We start from the raw sequence: 24,450 nt of genomic DNA on the forward strand, positions 1-24,450 counted from the left end.
GAATGATAGCACAACCTCAAGAATAAGCAAACAAATAAGTGCATAAGTATGCAGGTAAAACTAAAGAAAGGCCTTCGTCCCAATACTGGCAGTAACAGAGTACATCTGTGTTGTCACTCTTCCTTTAGACTAGGAGAGGCAATAAGCAGGGAGAGCTCTGAAATTCAGAACAAAGGAGATGGAATCTTAGTGATGAAGCCTCTACACAAGAGCAGGGAGATTCTGGCACAGCTAGTGAGCATGCTCCAGCTGATTCCAGCCATGGACAGCCAAACAGATGATCTTACTGTCAGTATCAGGATCATTTGAATAATATAGCTTATATTTAATACAAATCATGGGTGTTGTTTTTCTTTGTTTGCTTGTTTATGTTTTTAACTTCTGGTTTAATTAGGTGACATTGTAAGCTATCCCAACCTTTCTTGGAGATGGATCTTCCTATAGTTTGTGTGCAGCTTGAGAACTTCAGAGCTCTCAGTACCCTTGGAACTTTACTGCTACCAATAACCTTACGCATAATAACCATGTTTGTGACTTCTTTTGTTCACAAGGAAAGGCCTTTGATTGCTTTCTCTGTGTCTGTCACTGAAAAATGCTCTAAACACAACATATTTTTTTCCTTCCATATATAGGTCAAAGGGCAGGGGGAAAGCACCAATTTGGCTGCATATATTCTCATTTACTGCATAATGACTTAGTGCCTGTCTCTCTGAGCCTCCCTTTCAATCTAAAGCAAGTACATCCCTAAAATGTATAGGATTCTTTAAGTTTTCTCATTACACATAAAAATGTAGGTTGCTTTCACCTTTTGTAAGGGATTTGGAATTATTAAAAGTCCTATGCTTTATGACATTTCTCAAATGGCTTTAAATACATGTTTTAAGCAGAAATATAAAATAATTTTTCTGTAGCTTGCAATCTATTTTTGGAATTAAAGTTTATTATGTGGATATTTTTTAGGACAAAATAATATGTTAATTGAGCATTGTTGCTATCTAATTTTAAGTTTACTGCTTCTTTTTCTTATTTTTATTTTCAGCTTTCTAAGAAATATGGAGTCCATGTTTGTGGAGAAGGTGGAGAGTATGAAACATTCACTTTGGATTGCCCTCTATTTAAGAAGAAAATAATTGTGTAAGATATCATTTCAGCATTTTCTTCCCTTTCCTTAAATTTAAGTGATGGGAGAACTTAACATTAAGCCCGAGGCAACTTTTGTTGGGAGAAATAGAACATGTCCTTTAAGTTCACAAACACTCAATTTGTTTAATACCAGTGAAGTCGTCTGAATACCTAAATCAATACTGACAAGACGAGGCCTTCATAGAAGGCTATAAACTTTTTAGACACCACACTTTCATTTACTTGCTGATTATGGCCTGCAGTAAAACTGGTACCTACACACTGACACTTTTATCCTTTCATGAAGTGTGAATTGCCTGTATTATTTATCTTTCATTACAGCTACATTTGATAAACTGCCACATCAGTAGCCTGTGGGTTCCATTAACTCCATCCTCTTTCTCCTTTTTTCTGACTTTAACAACACAGAATGGTAACACTAAACATCTCTCTTCAATTATTTCGGGTTATTTTTACAAATAAACTTAGTTTTTTAAGTGAATTCGGTTTATGGTGAGTAGTGTGATTTCTTTGCCATATATTGTTAAAATTAGTGTAACGAAAAACAGGAACTTTCTCCAGTTTGTTACGTTATTACCCATACTCTAATTTATGTCACTCTTCTCATGTGCTGAGAGAGCACTTTATCTGCTTCTCCTAAGCTCCTCTGCTTCTTGGAAAAGATTGTCAGAATTATGCTTGATTTCAGAAACTTCATCTGATGAAAGATTAGAATTTTGTATAGAATGGACAGCTTCAATATTTTCAGCAGTAAGAGGTAACTTCTTTGTACATAGTAATAATGAGGGAAGGAGTGATCTAAGAAAATTATGACTACTGTAGGTGAAGTTTCTAAAAAATACACTTACCTCTTGCCAAGACACTTGGCCAAGTAAAAAGAGAAACATGGTAATTAGCGTACGACCGCTACCCTTTTCATTGGCTAATCAGGGCGATATGCAAATTAACTGCCAACTAAGATGGTGGTTAACCGCCAACAAAGATGGCGTTTAATTTGCATATGTAGGCACAATGCAGGGAGGCGAAAGGGAAAGCAGGAAGAAGCCCCCTGCCACTGACAGTGATCGGAAACCCAGGGGGTAGCTAAGAGCCGGGGGGCAGGGCAAAGGCCGCCCGGGGGGCCGCCTTTGCCCTGCCCCCCAGCCATGATCAGAGAATCGGGCGCCTTTGCCACCCTGGCCAGTGATAGCGGGAAGTAGGGGTGGAGCCAGCGATGGGAGCTGGGCACGGGCGAAGCTGGCAGTCCCGGGAGCTAGGGGTCCCTTGCCTGGGCCTAAAGCAGAGCCCGGGATCGCGGGGCCACCACCGCTGCGGGTCCCAGGGGTGGAGCCTGCGCGATCGGGGCACCGCTGCCGCTGCCCAGGCCGGACACCTCGGCCAGAGGCGTCAGGCCTGGGCAGGGGCAGAGCCTGCAACTGCGGGGAGCTGGGGGTCCCCTGCCCAGGCCTAATGCCTTGGCCAGAGGCGTTAGGCCTGGGCAGGGGCAGAGCCTGCAACCGCAAGGAGCTGGGGGTCCCCTGCCCAGGCCTAATGCCTCAGCCAGAGGCGTTAGGCCTGGGCAGGGGCAGAGCGGGAGATTGCGGGGAACTGGGGGTCCCCAGCCCAGGCCTAACGCCTCGGCCAGAGGCGTTAGGCCTGGGCGAGGGCAGAGCCGGTGATTGGGGGGAGGGGGGATCCCCTGCCCAGGCTTGAATCCTGGGCCAGAGGCATCAGGTCTGGGCGGGGGGCAGAACCAGTGATCGGGGGGAAATGAGGGTCCCCTGCCCAGGCCTGACGCCTCTGGCAGAGGCATCAGGCCTGGGCAAGGGGCCGATCCTGCGATTGGAGGGTGATGGGGGTCAACGCCTGAGGGCTCCCAGTATGTGAGAGGGGGCAGGCTGGGCTGAGGGACACTCCCCCCCCCCCCACCCAGTGCACGAATTTCGTGCACCGGGCCCCTAGTATATATATAAAAGCCTAAGCGACCATTAGACCATTTGACTGGTAGCTATGATGTGTACTGACCACCAGGGCGCAGACACTCAATGCACAGGCATGGAAACACGGGACAGACCGATGAATTTCAGAGGGAAGTGGGAACAGGGAGGGCAGGAAGAGATTAACCAAAGATCTTACATGCATATTAGAGGCCCGGTGCTCTGATTCAGGCACTGGTGGGGTCCCTCGGCCTGGCCTGCAGGGATCAGGCCTAAACCAGCTCTCTGACATCCCCTGAAGGGTCCTAGATTGTGAGAGGGCACAGGCCAGGCTGAGGGTCCCCACCAGTGCACGAATCCATGCACTGTGCCTGTAGTCTGTATATATTATGATACAAAATGGTAAAGGGTACAAGTCATGAGAGTGAGTTCATAAATAGAAGATATTTCTCAGACTATAAGGGTCACAAAACAATTCATGAATGAACTGTGCATTAGATGTATTATTTCTATGAAATAATACTCTGGTTATTCAAGAAAAGCATTTGCATGCTAGGGTGAAATTACAGTATAATTGGAAACTTGCAATATATTTACTTATTATTATGGGCCTAACCAAATTAGAAAAGAAAAAGAAGAAAACATGATAGGAGAAAAAATGTCAAAGAATAGTGCTTTTCCTGTTTACTTGGCAAGTTGAGGTCCTATATAGCACCCAGAAGACTTTATGGTCAACCTAGACTTATAAGCCATGTACTTCTGTGTACTACATCAGCAGAAGTTACATTTGTCATAGTGCTTCAGACCTGACAGATGCATCTTTTTCACAGCCTCCTTTTGTAGACAAGGAAACCTGAGCCCTGGCTGACACACTGGCATGAGGGGACTTTGTCATGCTATTAGAGAGAGATGACAGGGGAGGTGAATGAGCCATTCAGTTCACCTGAACGATCAGTTATGGAGGTGACTTCTGTGAATGGGGTTGTTCTGTGGGAGTTCTTCCTGTAAGGATGGGCAGGCAAACCAAGGATACCTGATAAGAGCTAACATACAGCTGTGTGCCTGAACACAAGCACAAATGTCTTTTCATTCTTACTTACTTATCCGGAAATCAGTAATCTGATTCTAATGCTTAAGCATCTCCTTTGCTTTTATCTTCATAGGCTCTGCCTCACCTCAGTTTCATCACTTTCTTACTTGATTCCTTTTGCATTTAGGGTTATTATTTGATAGGTACTTATTTATTGCCATTTTAATTCTGCATGGCTAAGTTTCTCTCTCTGTTTCCTCTCATTACAGCAGTCCCTTTAGCATTTATTATAATGCTGGCTTGCTGGTAATGTACTCCTTTAGCCTTTTTTTTGTCTGGGAAGCTCTTTATTTGACCTTCTATTTTGAATGATAGATACCATAATCTTGGTCTTAGATCCTTGCTTTCCATTTCTTTGAATACTTCATGCTATTCCCTTCTGGCCTGTAGAATTTCTGATGAATATCTGACAAAATAGACCTCCAAATGAAGGCCATAGCAAGAGATAAGGAAGGCCTCTTCATAATACAAGGAGATCAATACAAGAGGATATAACTCTGGTAAACATATATATATATGTACCCAGTGCAGGAGCACCCAAATACTTAGAGTTTCTGATGAGAAATCAGGTGTCAGCCTTATGAGACCTCCTTTGTAAGTAAGTTTTCTTTTCTTTTGCTGCCTTTACGATTCTCTTTGTCTTTAATTTTTGGCATTTTAATTATGATTTGTCTGGGTGTGGGCTTGTTTGAGTTCTTTTTGCTTGGGGTTCTCTGTGCCTCCTGAACTTGTGTGACTTTTTCCTTTACCAGGTTAGGGAAGTTGTCTGCCATATTTCTTCAAACACCTTCTCTATTCCTTTCTCCCTTTCTGCCTCTTCTGGCACACCTGCTATTCTAATATTGTTACATTTCACATTGTCCCACTGCTCCCTTAAGCTGTTCTCCTGTTTTTTCTTTTTGGTCCTCTGATTTGAGTGATATTTTCAACTCTGTCTTCTAATTCACTGATTTAATCCTCAGCTTCCCCTAATCTTCAGTGTATTCCTTCATTGTGTTCTTTATTTGTGTTATGTCATTCTTTATCTCAGACTGTTCTTTTTTCAAAGTTACTGTATCTTTTCCATGCTATTGAGCATCTTTACCATCATTAATCTGAACTCTGTTTCAGATAAATTTCTTATCTCTGCTTCATTTAGCTCTTCTTCTGGAGAATTCTCTAGTTCTTTCATTTGGGGGTTGTTTCTTTGTCTCCTCATTTTGGTTGTCTGTTTGGGTTTGTGACTATGTATTAGGTAGATCCTCACACGTCTCAATCTCTAGTGCAGGACAGTGTTAAAGACTGTTTCTGACTAACATCAGGCAAAGACTCAAAGCCTCCAGAGACCACCTCTGCCTACAGACTGATAGAATTGCCTCCAAGGCAATTGTCCTCAGGTGTGGGGGAGTTTTTTATCAACAGGGTGGGGCAGTTGCTTCTGCCTGGAGGCTAATTGTTATTTTCAATTTTTTTTTTTTTTTTTTTTTTTTGGTCTACTACATAAAGCAATAATTTTTATTTTTTTTTATTTTTTATTTTTTTCCTTTTTTTTTTTTTTTATTGCTTAAAGCATTACAAAGGGTATTACAGATGTGTCCTTTTTTTCCCCCCCGCCCTTGACAATACCCCGGCTTCCCCTACTCCCCAGTGTCTTATGTCCATTGGTTATGCTCATATGCATGCATACAAGCCCTTCAGTTGATCTCTTAACCCCCTCCCTCCTGCCCCCCAACCCTCCCCGGCCTTCCCGCTGCAGTTTGACAATCTGTGTGAGGCAGCTCTGCCTCTGTATCTATTATTGTTCAAAAGTTTAAAATGGTCTCTATTATCCATGAATGAGTGAGATCATGTGGTATTTTTCCTTCATTGACTGGCTTATTTCACTTAGCATAATGCTCTCCAGCTCCATCCATGCCTTGCAAATGGTAAGAGTACCTTCTTTCTTACAGCAGCATAGTATTCCATCGTGTAGATGTACCACAGTTTTCTAATCCATTCATCTACTGATGGGCATTTAGGCTGTTTCCAGATCTTAGCTATGGTGAATTGTGCTGCTATGAACATATAGGTGCATATATCCTTTCTGATTGGTGTTTCTGGTTTCTTGGGATACATTCCTAGAAGTGGGATCACAGGGTCAAATGGGAGTTCCATTTCCAGTTTTTTGAGGAAACTCCATACTGTCTTCCATAGTGGCTGCACCAGTCTACATTCCCACCAGCAGTGCACAAGTGTTCCTTTTTCTCCACATCCTCTCCAGCACTTGTCGTTTGTTGATTTGTTGATGATAGCCATTCTGACAGGTGTGAGATGGTACCTCATTGTTGTTTTGATTTGCATTTCTCGGATGTTTAGTGACTTTGAGCATGTTTTCATATGTCTCTTGGCTTTCTGTATGTCTTCTTTTGAAAGGTGTCTATTTAGATCCTTTGCCCATTTTTTGATTGGATTGTTTATCTTCTTTTTCTTAAGTTGTAAGAGTTCCCTATAAATTTTGGAGATTAGGCCCTTATCAGATATGACGTTGGCAAATATGTTTTCCCACCCAGTGGGTTTTCTTGTTGTTTTGTTGATGGTTTCTTTTGTTGTGCAGAAGCTTTTTATTTTGATGTAGTCCCATTTGTTCATTTTCTCTTTAGTTTCAACTGCTCTAGGAGCTGTATCAGTGAAGAAATTGCTTCGGCATATGTCTGAGATTTTGTTGCCCTTGGATTCTTCTAGAATTTTTATGGTTTCCTGTCGTACATTTAAGTCCTTTATCCATTTTGAGTTTATTCTTGTGTATGGCGTAAGTTGGTGGTCTAGTTTCATTTTCTTGCATATATCTGTCCAATTTTCCCAGCACCATTTATTGAAGAGACTATCTTGGCTCCATTGTATGTTCTTGCCTCCTTTGTCAAATATTAATTGAGCATATTGGTTCGGGCCGATTTCTGGGGTCTCTATTCTATTCCATTGATCTATATGTCTGTTCTTGTGCCAGTACCAGGCAGTTTTGAGGACAGTGGCTTTGTAATACAGCTTGATATCTGGTATTGAGATCCCACCTACTTTGTTCTTTCTCAGGATTGCTGCAGCTATTCGGGGTCTTTTTTTATTCCAGATGAATTTTTGGAGAGTTCGTTCTAGATCTGTGAAGTATGCCATTGGTATTTTAATGGGAAGTGCGTTGAATGTATAGATTGCTTTGGGTAGTATGGACATTTTAATGATGTTGATTCTACCAATCCATGAACACGGTATGTTCTTCCATCTGTTTATGTCTTCCTCTATCTCTTTTTTCAATGTCCTGTAGTTTTCTGAGTAGAGGTCTTTTACCTCTTTAGTTAAGTTTATTCCTAGGTAGCTTAATTTTTTTGGTGCGATGGTAAATGGGATTGTTTTTCTAATCTCTCTTTCTGCAAGTTCACTATTGGTGTATAGAAATGCCTCAGATTTCTTGGCATTAATTTTGTATCCTGCTACTTTGCCAAATTCATGTATTAAGTCTAGTAGTTTTTTGACGGAGTCTCTAGGGTTTTGTATGTATAATATCATGTCGTCTGCAAATAAGGACAGTTTTACTTCCTCTTTTCCAATTTGGATGCCTTTTATTTCTTCTTCTTGTCTAATTGCAATGGCTAATACTTCCAGGACTATGTTGAACAGGAGTGGTGAGAGTGGGCATCCTTGTCTTGTTCCTGTTCTTAGGGGAAATGGTGTTAGTTTTTGTCCATTGAGTATGATGTTGGCTGTGGGCCTGTCATATATGGCTTTTATTATGTTGAGGTATGATCCTTCTACTCCCACCATGCTGAGAGTTTTTATCAAAAATGGGTGTTGGATTTTGTCGAATGCTTTTTCTGCATCAATTGATATGACCATGTGGTTTTTTTCTTTCAATTTGTTTATGTGATGTATCACGTTTATTGATTTACGGATGTTGTACCATCCTTGCATCCCTGGGATAAATCCTACTTGGTCATGGTGTATGATCCTTCTGATGTACTGCTGGATCCGATTTGCTAAGATTTTGTTGAGGATTTTGGCATCTATGTTCATGAGGGATATTGGCCTGTAATTCTCTTTCATTGTGTTGTCTTTACCTGGTTTAGGTATTAGGGTGATGCTGGCTTTATAGAATGAGCTTGGAAGTGTTCCTTCCTCTTGAATTTTTTGTAGTAGTCTGAGGAGGGTAGGTTTTAGTTCTTCCTTGAATGTTTGGTAAAACTCCCCTGTGAAGCCGTCTGGTCCTGGGCTTTTGTTTGCTGGAAGCTTTCTGATGACTGCTTCAATTTCTTCCATAGTTATTGGCCTATTGAGATTTTTAGATTCTTCCTGATTGAGTTTTGGAATGTTGTATTTTTCTAGGAATTTGTCCATTTCCTCCAGGTTGTCTAGTTTGTTGGAGTAGAGCTGTCCATAGTATTTTTTAACAATCATTTGTATTTCTGTGGGGTCTGTTGTTATTTCGCCTCTATCATTTCTGATTTTGTTTATTTGGGTCCTCTCTCTTTGCTTCTTGGTGAGCCTGGCTAGAGGTTTGTCAATCTTGTTTATCCTTTCAAAGAACCAGCTCTTAGTTTCATTGATTTTCTGTATTATCTTTTTGGTCTCTATGTCATTTATTTCTGCTCTAATCTTTATTATCTCCTTCCTTCTGCTCACTCTGGGGTTTTCTTGTTGCTCTCTTTCTAATTCTTTGAGTTGTAGAGTTAGATGATTTACTACCATTTTTTCTTGCTTTTTGAGATAGGCCTGTAGAGCTATAAACTTCCCTCTCAGGACTGCTTTCATTGCGTCCCATAGGTTTTGGATTGTTGTGTTTTCATTGTCATTAGTTTCCAGGATGCTTTTAATTTCTTCTTTGATCTCATTGGTAACCCAATCAATATTTAATAACATGCTATTCAGCTTCCAAGTGTTTGAGTATTTTGGGTTGTTTTTTCTGTAGTTCATTTCTAATATTATGCCATCGTGATCTGAGAAGATGCTTGGTATGATTTCAATCTTCTTGAATTTGGGTAGACTTTGTTTGTGACCCAATATGTGGTCTATTTTTGAATGTGTCTTATGAGCCCTTGAGTAGAATGTATATTCCGTGGCTTTGGGGTGAAGTGTTCTGAAGATGTCAATTAAGTCCATCTGATCAAGTGAGTCATTTAGGGTTGCTGTTTCTTTGCTGATTGTTTGTCTAGAGGATTTATCCAGTGATGTCAGTGGTGTATTAAAGTCCCCTACTATGATTGTATTGTTGTCGATTTCTCCTTTGATATCTTCCAGGAGTTTTTTTATGTATTTGGATGCTCCTGCATTGGGTGCATAAATGTTTACCAGGGTTATATCTTCTTGTTGTATTGATCCCTTTAGTATTATGAAGTGGCCTTCCTTATCTCTGGTTATGGCCTTCACTTTGAGGTCTATTTTGTCTGATATAAGTATTGCTACACCAGCTTTCTTTTCCTTTCCATTTGCCTGGAAGATAGTTTTCCATCCCTTCACTTTCAGTCTGTGTGAGTCCCTTTTAATGAGGTGGGTCTCTTGTAGACAGCATATGTATGGGTCATGATTTTTTATCCATTCAGCCACTCGATATCTTTTGGTTGGAGCATTTAGTCCGTTTACGTTTAAAGTTATTATTGAAAGGTACTTGTTTGTAGCCATTTCTTTTTGTGTGTGTGGCTGTTTTCTTTCTGAGCTTTTTATTTCTTCTTTTTACACCAGTCCCTTTAGCATTTCTTGCATTGCTGGTTTGGTGGTGCTAAACTCCCTTAGACTTTTTTTTGTCTGTGAAGTTTCTTATTTCCCCTTCAAATTTGAATGATAGCCTTGCTGGATAGAGTATTCTTGGATTCAGTCCTTTGCTTTGCATCACTTTGTAGATTTCCGTCCATTCTTTTCTGGCCTGATGTGTTTCTGTTGAGAAATCATTTGATAGTCTAATGGGAGATCCCTTGTATGTAACTTTCCGTCTCTCTCTTGCAGCCTTTAAGATTCTTTCTTTGTCCTGAACACTTGCCATGGTAATTATGATGTGTCTTGGTGTGGGTCTTTTCGGGTTCACCTTGTTTGGGACTCTCTGTGCTTGTGTGACTTTTTTCTTCCCCACCTCAGGGAAGTTTTCTGATATTATTTCTTCGAATAGGTTTTCTAATCCTTGTTCCTCTTTCTGTTGTTCTGGCACCCCTATTATTCGTATGCTGTTTCGCTTCATGTTGTCCCAAAGCTCCCTTAGGCTCTTCTCCTGTCTTTTAATTTTTTTCTCCAATTGCAGTACAGTTTGGGAGTGTTTTGCTTCCTTGTCTTCTAATTCACTAATTCGGTCCTCCGCTTCTCCTAATCTACTGTTGATGCTTTCAATGGTGTTTTTTATTGTAGCTATATCGCTCTTCATTTCTTCTTGGGTCTTGCATAAGTTATTGATTTTTTCATCTGTTTCTTCTTGCTTCTTGCATAAGTAGTTGATTTTTTCCTCCATCCGGTTTATGCATGCTAGGACCCTTATTTTGAATTCTATTTCTGTCATGTTGCATGCCTCTGTCTCACTTAGCTGCTTTTCTGGCGAGTCCTCCTTTTCTTTCCTTTGGGGGTTTCTTTGCCTACCCATGTTTGATCTCGCTGACATATGTAGATGTTGAGATGTATTTTCAATTTTTAAAGTAGCCTCAAGGCAAGGTGTTTTCCTTGCCTTGAGGCCACTTAAGGTGTGTCAACTGTCTTTCCCCCAGGCAAAGCTAATGTCTATGTGGAAAAGATGTCCTTTGCTGTGTGAGGGAATGATTCAGCCCAGGAAACTTGGGGTGTCTGCCTTCTGAGCTCTATCCCCCAGTCCCCAGTCCTGGGTTCTGCTCTCACAGCTCCAGTCCACTTCACCCTCCCTCTGACAGAGCACAAGGTGGGTGGCTCCACAGGGAATTTTGTGCATTGGCCTTTTAAGAGGGTGCCTGAACTTTCATAGCCAGATGTTATGTGGGTACCATCCTCAGTTTGGTGCTCTCTGCTGGGGAGCCCAGCTTCAGGCTTAGGTCCCAGAGTTCTCAGTGGCACCCCCCCCCCCGCTCCCTCCCCCCCCCACACACACAGCTGAGATATCTCTCTGGTACTTCAGTTGCTGTCTGTGGGTGCCTGGCCAGCCCTTTCATGCCTCCGCCCCTCCTACCAGTCTCTATGTGGCCTCCACTTTCGGTCCTCAGGTTCTCTCCTACAAGTTTCCATTGGTTATTTAGGAAGTTTTTCTGTATTTTAGTTGCAATCCCAGTTTGTTCCTGGGAGCATGTCCGTACACCATCCACTTACTCTGCCACCATTTTTAATCTCTTACTTGATTCCTTTTCCCTAGATTGCCTTCCCATTTCTCCTCACTTTGCTTAATCCTTCCATTTTTAGAGACTTTGGCTGCCATTTCTTCAGTACTTGTTTTCATACCTGAACTCTCACAACACACTGTTGGCACTAGTAAAATATCATTGAATTAAATTGTCATTTACTGTTGTTTATTTTTATACTAGAGGCCCGGTGCATGAAATTCATGCATGGGGGGTGTCCCTCAGCCCAACCTGCACCCTCTTCAATCTGAGACCCCTCAAGGGATATCCGACTGCCCACAGGGATCGGGCCTAAACGGGCAGTCGGACATCCCTCTCACAATCCAGGACGGCTGGCTCCCAACCGCTCACCTGCCTGCCTGCCTGATTGCCCCTAATCACTCCCCTGCCAGCCTTATCAACGCCTAACTGCTCCCCTGCTGGCCCAATTGCCCCTAACTGCCCTCCCCTGCTGGCCATCTTGTGTCCACATGAGGGTGGCCATCTTGTGTTTTGGAGTGGTGGTCAATTTGCATATTACCTCTTTATTAGATAGGATATCCTATTTTACTTACTTTTATGTATTCCAATTTTAGGTTATAACTAGAGTTTTAGGTTGGGACATATCCTAGTTTCAAAAGGAAAAGAAATTCATCTACATATAAAAAACCTTTGCTCCTCTATAAAATAGAAAATGTCCTATCATGGCTACTGGTAAATGTGATTCTGTAAGTGAATATGCATTGCTCACTCTAAAACCATATATAAATGAAATTTACTTTATTTAGAGATAATTTTCTATATGACATAATTAAAAGATTTAAGTTTAGTCCTGTAACTATTTGTTAACAATTGACCATTAATAATATTGGATCCTGTAACTCAGGATTTACTTTTGGGACAAATTTAACAAATTTTCTTATTATATTTGATGTAATGTGATTGGCATACAACTAATTGATTATTAAGAATCCCATTTCAAATGTCTGATTCAATTTTTTTTATAAAAAGGGAAAAATCACCTATAAGAAGAAAAATTAAACTTTTACATGCAAAAATAACTTGATTATAATCAGGGATTTTTTTTTTTTTTTAGACACAGATTGACTCTTTCGTATAATGAGAAATTTAGGGAAATCAGGTGGTTCTAGCTGTTTATGATCAGATGCATTTTGTCCCAAATTACAGTTACTGTTTTTAAAATATTATAGGAAAGACTGGTATAACAATCTTAAAAATTCGAACTAGGACATTTTATAATTCACTTTTTATTCAATTAATATGTGATTACTCACCTATAGATACAAATTTTTAGATCCAAAAATGTTTTATTTTTCTGAGGAGCCTTTATGTAAAGAATTACAGCCTTGCCTTTAAGAGAAGTGGAAAATTGTAGGAACTCAAATAAATAACCTCCTCTCTTATTACTTCTTCAAATATGTATGTGTAGCAATATCAGAAGAACTCAAATCCTAATGTTAATAAAAATGATCATTTTCTTCCCTTTGTAATGAAAACATGGTTTTAATGTCAGTATTTTGTACAACCACATATTTCCATTTGAGTTATCAATATTACTATACTACTGCTACAAAGATACTACATATGGGATAGATGGATGAATGGATGGATGGATGGATGGAAGGAATAATTGGAAGAAAGGAAGGAAGGAAAGAAGGGCTAAATTCTCTCCACCTACTCCTCTTCTCTACCCATTCAAAACACAGCTCAGCACAGAGCATAATAATGTGGCATTTAGCAGTGATGATGCATCAAGTATTTTTCTTACTGCCTTCTCACATCTATTCTTTATCACCTGGAATTTATTTAAATTTATGAACTATTTTTCTTGTATTTAAGTTTTTAAACCTGTGAAGCTTTATTTTTATTATGCTAGAGATACTATATGGTGTTATGATATAGATAGATAGATAGATAGATAGATAGATAGATAGATAATCACATTATACATGCAGTATGTGTGTAGCAAAAAGTATGTATTTTTGTGAAGATAAGTACTTGAAAACCCAGTGTAGGTCTGTGATAGTTTCAATAGATTGTACATTTATTTGTTTATTTAACTAAAGTCTAATGAGTACCAGTGTACTGAGCCAGTGGAAGAGATGGGGTAGAGGGCAGGCAGACAAAGATGAACAATAGGAAGACGAATGCACAAAGTCATGATTATAATATAGTGGATGTATTGTGAAAGGGCTATCAATGCATTAGCAAAGCTTGGGCAGGAGAAAACAGCACTGTCTGAGGATGCCAGGGCAGGCCTCACAGAAACACTGGAGTGCCTGTGAGGGTGTGTATCCACAGGGAATATCAGTGTGCAGTTGTCTTTTTAGAGGAGAGGTAGGAATCAAGACCATGGCTGAGTCTCAAGAGATAATATCAGGTTTTGTTTGTTTGTTTGTTTGTTTGTTTGTTTTGAAGTGAGGCGGTAGAGCCTGACCTCACACCTTGGGAGCATGGCATCAGAGAACAGAGGCTGAGACCTCATTCTGCTGCCCCACATCAGTAAAAGGGAACATGGCCAGCTAGTGACTACAGAGAAGTTTCAGCTATAGAAGAGGTATTGAGCACACTTGTTAATTCTATTAATAGGGAGAAGGGAGGTGGGAGGACAAATGGAAAACATTTTTGTTGTGGCATAAGTGGTATTAATTTTCTGGGTTATTCTGAGGGTATTCCAGCAGATTCTGTGCTATTTTTCAGAGAGATCTGTTAAGCAGACCAGAGATCTTTGAAAGCTGAGTTTCAGATGATAGTTTATGAAAGAGAAAAGAGCAATAGTGGCATTATTCTGTTTGGAACTAAATACTGTTCATTTGAGATCTGGTTCCTTCCCCATGGACTCTGGCTTTGTGTAAGTGAGTGAAATGATGTTGGTCAATTGGAAATTACGAATTTTATGGAATACAGAAAAATAATATTCCTCTTTGTTTAATGATTACAATGTTATATATTTTTTGTGGATAATCTTGATTCAGAATGGAGTAGTTATATCAGTTGAGCTATTTGCTATCAACCTTCTATTTCCAGTAGGGATAACTTGCATGAGAAGGAAAGGGCTGAAACCCTTTCTCCTGACGGCATTGGTTGGGTTAATTATATTTTTGGTGCATTCCATTAGCAAGGATATCAAAACCAAGCCGATTAGGTTAGGCATAATTAAGGCTCAGGGTCAGTTTCCAAGGCTGCTATCAGGAACAGAGGGATTGAAATTTAGAGTAAGAGTGAGATTGTACACAGACAGAAATTGGAATTGGAATCTGATTGTTGAGCCAAGTGAAGGGCCAGCACAAGCCACTCTGGAGTAAATGGAAAAACAGCACAAGTAGGGCTAACAAACCAAGAGGGTGGGGCCGGAAGAGCAGATGGTAGAAAGCAAGAGGGCCTTCTCTTTATTTTCTCCTTCTCCTGCTGCACATCATACCTGGAGGCAACTTCTGGTTGATGGACACTATGAAGGCCTAGTAGTATTCTGACTCTTAAATGATTCTATTTCTATTGGAAGATTCTTTTTAATATCATAGAAGCCCTTTTCATTTTTATTTTCTTAAACACTAACAAGATGCATATTTGATACTAAAGGTTCATGAATGGTAGTTGACTTTTGTATTTCCATAAAACATTTTTTTCTCTATCTCTGATATTTCAAGGGGAAAGTAAACAGATTTTGCCCACAAAAACTTAGTATTTTGGAGCCAAATATTTTGAGGTTTCTTCTATTGCCACTAAATAACTTTGCATTTCACAAGTTGATTCAAAAAATATCTTACATTAGTTGCAGAGTCAAATAAAGTAACAATTTTGCTGTACTACAATTGGTAAAATGCTAACAATGTGTTATATAAACAGTGGAACTAGTGCCCGAGGCATTTAAGAAATATGAGGAATTTCTATTTTTAAATTTTAGCTAAAATGCAAAACACTATTGCTTTATTAATAAATAACAATAAAAATAATTAGTTATTAGAACTTCATGCATAATCTTAGTTATTCACATGTGCTTCACAGGGTATCTTTGATGAAAGTTGAGTTAATTTACATGTATCCATATGGTGCCAGAAAGCAGTTCATACCATTTTACCTGAATGTGGTAATTACTATGTCAGGCAATCAATTTTAATAGCAATGATATTGCAGTGTGAAGAGTTCATCTAGAGCTTAAAATCATCACCAGTGCTGCTTTTGTGAAGGATAATTGAGATTTTGTGTGAAACACTGAATGTATTACCTCGTGATAATGAAAAGAATAATGAATATAAAGCACTTATTTGATGGTTAGCCCATACCAAGCAAATTTTTGAAAATAAAATTGAATAAGAGTTTTGAGTCTCAAAATTGTTCAGAGAGCATGGAGTGAACCTGAAAGTTGAACTTTGTGTCCTCATAAAGATAAAAAGCTTTTTTATTTTTCTTGAAAGTTTATTCTTGACCCTTTTCTCAATTAAATACTGGATTATTAAAAATAGATGTTAATTACTAAATATTGTATACTAGTGGAAATAAATGCAAAATGAGGATATTTTTGGTCTCTTCTGGTCACTAGCAGGAGTGATTTGACACAATTTATGTAGTAAATGAATGCATTATAAAATTTTGTATTTCAGAGATTCATCAGAAGTAGTCATACATTCAGCTGATGCATTTGCACCTGTGGCTTACCTACGCTTTTTAGAATTGCACTTGGAGGACAAGGCAAGTAAACCTGAGATTCCCAGTGATTTCAAGAGACAATTATGATATGTGCATTGGCTCGATATATATATAATACTATAACAACAGATGAAAAGATAAAAAAATGATTTTATCATTAGTGACTTTTTTAGGCCTTCTGTCAATAACTAAGAATTTTGCAAATGTTCATAGTTTTAAGAGCTCTATAGGCATAATTAAGGCCTAAGTGTAAGATATTACATTTCTGAAGAGTTTGAAAAGAGAATCACATATATATTAATCAAGGAGAAGACAAGACAGTGTATCACCAAATATTAAATTTTCTATTAAAATAAGAATTAGATAGTTGTGCATAATGCTTAGGGGAAAGGTTTGAGGATGAATTGGATTTTTATCATGCAAAGTTAATAAAGAAGAAAAGGAGAAATAAAAGCTTTTCAAAAACATCCAAGGGAACAGAAGTACAAGTAAAAGTTGGAAAGTGAATTGTCTCCCACACATGCCCCGACCTGGATCAAACCCACAACCTGGATATGTACCTTGACCTGGAATTGAACCCATCACCTTTTGGTACACGGGATGACACTCCAACCAACTGAGCCACACCAGCCAGGGCAGGAGTTTTATTTTAAATACATTGTTTGTCAAGATACAGAAGAATGTCAATTTAAAGATGTGGAAAAGGTAAAGACTTGGATTAGACCCTTTGTAAAAGTTCTGCTTCTTGAGATGTAAGGGATTGGAAAAGGCCTTCTGCATCTTCAGCATTCTATCATCAAGCCTTGAGACATGCCCACAATTATCTATACAATAAGGAATATGAAGAATCAGGAGGGGTAATGGAAATTGACAAAAGAAAGGGAAAATGGTAACCCCAGAAATCTCAGCCTGAGAGAGTTTCCAAAAGTAGAGAATAGTTATTGGTGCCATTTTTCTAGAAAAGTTAGGATAAACAGGTTTGGAAATAGATCATTGAATTGGGCCAAAAGATGACCATTGGTGACCTTTTACTAAAAAGCCAGTAACCTTCAAGAGAATGAAGCTATACTATCAAAACATCCTTCAGATGCGCTGAAAGAAGCACCTCACTTTAGGTCTCTGCTACATTGGCTGCCATGTGCTCACACAGAAAATCAAAACCACTGAATTATTGCTTAGACATGTTGGCCATTATATGTTCTGCTCTACCTCAGTAGCTAGTTATTCACCTTATGTTGGTATTTCATTGGCTTTCACAGTCCCATTTTCCCTTACATAAAAGAATGTTACTTGTTTAACGTGGGATCTTTACTGACACTGAATAAATATGGTGCATTTCCCTTTTTTTCTTTTAGGTGTCCCCAGTGCCTGACAACTACAGAACATCTAATTATATACACAATTCTTAAAAAGCATTTTTGAATACTGTTTACTAAGCTGCCGTTTCCATATGAAAAAAAATTACATAGCATTTTCTCAATTATGATGTCCTGCTTTTTCTCATTATATTTTTATCATCAGAAACAGTTAATGGAACCATTGATTAATTGGAGAAATGTGGATGCCATGTTCATTATATTGTCAAGTTACTCAGGATTCACCCTGACTTTTTGTGAACACATTCTATTCATGTCCTCTATACTCTACAGGATATGTGCCTTTTTCTTTTTTCTTCATATACCACCCTCACTTCTGTGACATTTTTTACTTTTATCACAATGGTTTGTTTTCCTCTTTGTCTCTTTCCTGCTCTTATGTCTGCCAATAATATCATGGTGCAGAAGCATTTGAAAAAGGATGAAAAGGCAATCACTTAGCCAATCAAATTTAATCTATTGGATGTCACCAAAGTGCTGTATCATTTTTGCTCTCAGTATATTCATTGTTTCAACATTATTGGACAATTAGGAAGACTATCATTAACTCTTACTGGTTATTTTATAACTGATTTTTAAAAAGCAGCTTTTCAGTATTACCTGTGCTGATTTCAGGCAGCTTTTTAAAAAAATAGACTTTATTTTTTAGAGCAGTTTCGGATACACAGCAAAATTGAGCACAATGTACAGTTCCCATATACACCCTGCCCCCACACAAACATAGCCTGCCCATAATCAACATCCCCCACAAAAGTGGTACATTTGTTACAGTTGATGAACCTATGTTGACACATCATAATTACCCAAAGTCCAGTGCCATATTTATTTTCCTTTCTGCATAAAAATCCATAACAGTGTTATGTTGTTTTCTAAATAAAGAAGATGCTTAGCCATGAATGGAGAACCATCTGATATGTTGCCCTAACATCTTTTTTTCAGTCTTGCTTCCAAGACTCCCCTACATGTATTATTTTCTCCAGTAATATAGAAACACTGGATACTCTCTTACAATGCCTTCTGCTTCCCTTCTGCCTTGCCTTAGCATATTCTTTCTTCTTTGTCTTCCTTTCTTCTTCCATTTTTTAACTGTTTACATCCTGCCCAGGATGCAGGATTGAATTCAAATATTCTTACACATTTAGCCACACCCCTGGCCTGCCCTAACACTTTGTTTCTTCTGTGCTTGTGACAGATAGCTTAATCAGCTTTATGTTATAGTTGTTTAAGGAATTATTGTGTCTACTAGGTTATAAACTTATTGAGGATTATTCTTTTTTCATCTTCATACTCTCTGTAATAACTATTCATTCTGCAATAAGAATTTTTGAATTTAACCGATTATTATTTTCATACTTCATTTTTTTCTTCCTACAGAATTTTATAGACATGTGCTTTCATTTTATGTTGTATACCATTTAATGAAAGTCATTTTTTTCTTTTATTTTTCTTTTATCTTTGTTGTTGGAGAAAAATGTCCTGAACACACTGAAATGTAAAAATACAACCTTTAGAGGGGTTTTTAGTGTAAATTTGTTATAACTAAGATTTTCACTTTGTATATGATAACCCTTAAATTTTTAACCTATTTAAATTTTTCCTTATTAAAATCTTAAATTATTTATGTGAGTGTGTCAAGAATATCAACTAAACATGGTATTCCAAACAAAATAACTGTAAAATGGTACGCTTCAGGTTAAAAATGGGGAGATATATTAAAATTTCTTTTGAGGCCCTAACTTTATTGCTCATGGCAAACTTGATGTTAAAATATACCATACATCACTACAATGACAGGCTTGAGAAAATGAAAAATACAAAGCTTTACATAAATCAGCCAAAAGCTCATATTAAAATGCATAACCTTTACAGAAGAATCAAGACTTATTTTTAACTATTCAGAAGCTATTTCTTCTTTAAATAGTAGTTGTTTTAGATTTTTCAAACAGCTTTATGGGAAATAATATTTCAAATTAATTATTGGCATAGCCATTGCATTTATAAAGAGATAAGGTTCACAGAAATTTAGCCCCAATTTTACTAATGTATCCTACCATCACTTAGCACTTAATTTTGTTTTTAACTGAAATAATCATATGGGACAATTACATATGTTATATACTTATAAAAGCTCACATTCTTATAAGTTATAACTTAAAAACAGTATATTCTCATAGCCCATTCTTGGCTCTTTCATTTTATTTTGCTTTATTTCATAAATATCAAATATACTGAAAAAAATTATAACATTAAATCATCTCTGTGCTTTTATTTTTCTTGTCAACAAATACCTGTGAGCACCTACTCTCTTAAAAGAACTGTTAGGCCTACATGTAATTCACTACAAATATGGGCAAATTACAGTGTAACTATAATTAAAGTTATTGCAGGTAATCATTATTATGAGTACAGTGACACATATCATTGGTTTGGCTAATCTGGACTGAAGTTATGGCCATAATATTGGTTCAAGGTGAAAAGTGATGTGTACAATATGATCCTGTTTTTCTAAAAAATACTGGTGGAGGCAGGAAGCTTATATTTTTAGTTATACTTGAAAGATCATAGTAAGAGATGGGCATATAATAATCAGACTGATAACATTGGTTTCATTGGGGGAAGTGGACATGAAGGGGAAAATACAGAAAAGCTTAATTCTTTATAATTTTTTACTTCATACAATGGGCTTATAGTTTTGAATTTTAAAATATTTGATTAAGAAAACTAGGTGAGGGGGTGGTATAGAGAGTTCCGTGATAAATATTTAAATGTTATCCTACAACATTTTAGCAGTTTAGGTAGAAGGAGACAAACTAGGGTCCTTTAGAAGTAAGTGAAAAAACATATATGTGATGACTAAAAGTATTTGAATGGCACGTCTCGAATATGCTGTACACAGGAATTTGCTCTGACCGCTCTTAGAAACATGTTTAAATTTGAAGATCCCCTTCATGGAGATATGCTGCCACTGTTTTCATGCCACCTCAGAAATACAGGCGTGGGCAAAAGTAGGTTTACAGGCATTCGTACACGAAACAGAGTTTATTCTTGTATTATTATTTATTAATTTTTGTATTGTTTTTCATGTGAATAACTATTAACCTACTTTTGCCCACCTCAGTATGTTCTTACAGAAGAGACAAAGGAAGAAGATACAGGATGACTTATTTACCAACACTTGGTTTAGCACAATTTCCTAACCCCACCCACCTGCTCCCCATGTTTGCCCTCAGGCTAAAGAGAGAACACTGGTTTGGTAAGAGGGAGCAAGCATGTAGCAGGCTTTACAACCTAATTCCATAAAACTCAATGCTATGACTAGGGGGTCAGGTGGATTATGGCCTTTGGTAGCACTGAATTACTGCTGCTACAAATAGTCAGTGGAGCAGATTAATAAACCAGGCATCAGATTCACCTACATTTAAATAGCTTCTTGACTAATTCCTGTCCTAAATGCATGGATTCAGTAGTAGCAACAATGTACCACTGTGTCAGCGAGTCGGGAATCAAACCGGATAGTGGAAGAGAATATGTGACAGACTTATTAGTTTGGGAGAGGATAATAAAATGGCCCAGTTAACTGATTTCCTTATCTACTTTCAAACTCTAATTGGCTACCTTTGTTTCTTTAATTTAATTTAATTTTTTTTGGTTGTTATGCTCTCCCATGCAGCCTATTGTTGTTGTTATTGTTGTTTAAAAAAAAACACTATAGTTTCTGATTGGTGTTTTTTAAATTTCCTCTTTGGTGATTTTTTTTTATAAAAGAGAAGTGTTATACTACTTATTCATTTAACATATTTATTGAGAGCTTACATCTTCATGCCTGACACTGTTCACACAATGGGGATTCAATAGTGAATTAAACATCCAAAAATTATTTCCTTCGTGGGGCTTTTATTTTATGGAATGAGACAGAGAAATTAATCAAATATATAAAATAAAGGAGAAGGTGGGAAAGTTGCCTCCCTGCCATAGAAATGGGTTTGGACTTTATGGAATAAGGATACACTGAGAATCCTGGGTTTCAGTGGTGATAGATATAAACTCAGATTAAGAGTAATAAGAGTAGTCCTTTTGTTCATATGGCAGATAGTAGTGGTGAACTTTGGTGTTTGGAATAAGGTGTGGAAGGGGTAAGGCTCTTGCCAGAAACCTGTAGATTGTTATTCAGTAAATTGGAAGAGAGGCCAAAAGAAAATACTCAGAAAGAAACATAAGGAAAAAACAAAGATAGAAAATATACATTAGAAGTGAAGGAAATAGAAACAGTGGAAATGGCTTAAAATACATGTAATTAGAATATCAAAAAGAGAGGAGAGGAATAATGGGATATTTAGTGCAATATTTGAAAAGATTGGCTGAGAACTTTACAAAATTGATGAAACACACCAAGATACCACATTCAAGAAGTCTTATAAACCACACACAAAGTAAAAAGATAACCATATTTAGGCATATGCTGATAAAACTGCTGGAAACAAAAGGCAAAGATAACCCAAAACAGCCAAAGTGTGTTAGAAAGAGGCTATTTTCAAAGAAGCAACTATTAGAATGAAACCTAAGTTTTCAAGAGAGGAAAAAAAAAGGCCAGAACAACAGAATCACATCTTTGGTAGTGCTTTATGAAAATAACTGTCATCCTAGAATTCTGTGCCTAGCAAAAATATCCTTCAAAACTAAAAATGAGGAAACTTTTAGGATGATAATAATGTATTTGTCAAATCTCATTGATGTATTTCTGGTTTGTTCATTTCACTGTAATATTTGTTCTCAAGAAATAAGTAATTATTTAACTCTAGTTAATAGTGTTCATATTAAGACTTAATATCCTTTTAGTATATTTTTATGTGAGTCTGCTAGTACTATTCTTTTTTCTTTTTTAGTATTTGTTTGAAAATTTCTTAAAATCATTCTTGTTTTACACCAACATTTTATTTATGTAAATTTTAAGCATGCAAAAGGTAAAGGAAGGAGAAATAAAGACCTTCTCAAAATATAAGCAACCAGAACTCAACAATACATTAAAAGAATTATACACCAGGACCAACTGAGATTTATTCATGGAATGCAATGATGGTTCAGCATATGAAAATTAACATAATATACTACATAACAGAATAAAGAACAAAAACCACATGATTTTTCTCAATTGATGTAGAAAAGGTATTTGACAAAATTCAACATGCTTGTATGGTGAAAACACTCATCAAAATAAGAATAGAGGGAAATGAACTTAACATAATAAAAACCATAGATGAAAGCCCATAGCTATTACTATACTCAATGGTGAAAAACTGACAGCTTTCCCCCTACGATTAGGAACAATTGAAAGATGCCCTATTTCACTGCTTCTATTAACACAGTACTAGAAGTCTTAGTCAAAGCAATTAGACAAGAAGAAGAAATAAAAGGCATTCAAATCAGTAAGGAAGAAGTATGTACATTTTTTATTGGACATGACATGATCTTATATGCAGAAAACTTTAAGGATTACACACATAATATTAGAACTAATGAACAAATTTAGCAGAGTTTCAAGATACAAAATGAATGCACAAAATTGAGTTGCATTTATATACACTTAAAAACCTATCTGTAAAGGAAATTAAGAAAACAGTCCCATTTACAATAGCCTTGAAAAAAAAATCAAATATTTAGGAATAAACTTAACCAAGGAAATAAAAGACTTATACACCAAGAACTATAAAACATTGCTGAAAAAAATTAAAGACATGAATGAAAAGACAGCCCATGTTCATAGTTTAAAAGACTTAATGCTAAGTGACAATGAGATATCACCTCACACCTGTCATTATGGCTGTCATCAACAAATGACAACTGTTAGCGATGTTGTGAAGAAAAGGGAACCCTAGTACACTGCTGGTGGGAATGCAGACTTGTGCAGCTCTGTGGAAAACAGTATGGAGTTTCCTCAAGAATTTAAAAATGGAACTCCCATTTGACCTAATCATCCCACTTCTCAGAATATATCCTAAGAAACCTGAAACACTCATCAACTTGAATATATGCACCCCTGTGTTCATAGCAGCACAATTTACAGTAACTAAGAATTGGAAACAGCCTAAATGCCCATCAGCAGATAAGTGGATAAAAAAATGCTGGTACATTTACACAATGGAATACTATACAGCCATAAAAAATAAAGAACTCTTACCATTTGCAACAGCATGGATGGACCTGGAGAGTATTATGCTGAGCAAAATAAGCCAGTCAGAGAAAGGTAAGTATCACATGATCTCACTCATATGTGGAATCTAATGAACCAAATCAACTGATTATCAAAAATAGACCCAGTGTCTTAGAAGCATGAACAGACTGTTAAACCTCAGAGGAAAGGCAGAGGAGGGTGGGTGGGAAGAGATCAACCAATGAACTTATATGCATATATGCATAACCTGTGGACACAGACAATGTGGTGGTGAGGGCCTGGGGCAGGGAAAGGATGGGAGCAGGCTGGAAGAGGTTAATGGGGGGAAAGGAGGACCTATGTACTACTTTCAACAATAAAAAAAATTTTAAAACAATAAAAAACAAAATAGTAAATAAAAATTTCAAAAAAAAAACAAATTCAATAGTTCATTGGGATTGATGAAAATTGTTCTTTATGATAACCTTAGACAGTTTTCATCTTTTTAAAAAAATTGTTTCTTTTAGAGCTGAGATTACAGCATCTCAAATAAGTATCCTTCTCCATTCCACTTTTAAGTTCAAAATTAGAGAATTTTGAAAAGTTAAAAAAAGAGCATCTATGGCCTATTTGATGTTCATTAGATCCCTACAGTAGTTTAGACCCACTGAACTAATAACACAATAACAAATATAACCGAGATTGAACACATATTTGCTTTCTTACAGATATGCCCGGTGCTTTGAGTTTATTAATTCACTAGAGGCCCGATGCATGAAATTTGTGCAAGAGTAGGCCTTCCTTCCCCTGGCTCCCGGCACCAGCTTCCCTCTGACACCTGGGACCT

General features: G+C 37.5%; 1 protein-coding gene across 1 annotated transcript in view; it reads left to right on the plus strand.

Annotated features, from left to right (window-relative positions):
- Positions 1 to 19,635, plus strand: part of DPH6 (diphthamine biosynthesis 6) — a 172,699-nt gene extending 153,064 nt beyond the window's left edge. Inside the window, exons 7-9 of the mRNA XM_070405331.1 lie at positions 1,040 to 1,134; positions 16,034 to 16,121; positions 17,435 to 19,635. Of these exons, the coding sequence (XP_070261432.1) occupies positions 1,040 to 1,134; positions 16,034 to 16,121; positions 17,435 to 17,488 (237 nt within the window). The 3' untranslated portion in view covers positions 17,489 to 19,635. The remainder of the gene's footprint in view (positions 1 to 1,039; positions 1,135 to 16,033; positions 16,122 to 17,434) is intronic.
- Positions 19,636 to 24,450: the final 4,815 nt, after the last annotated feature.

Source organism: Myotis yumanensis, unplaced genomic scaffold (assembly GCF_028538775.1).
Source record: "Myotis yumanensis isolate MYYU_CA2020_CCGP unplaced genomic scaffold, mMyoYum1.0.hap1 SCAF_1, whole genome shotgun sequence".
NCBI lineage: Eukaryota > Metazoa > Chordata > Mammalia > Chiroptera > Vespertilionidae > Myotis > Myotis yumanensis.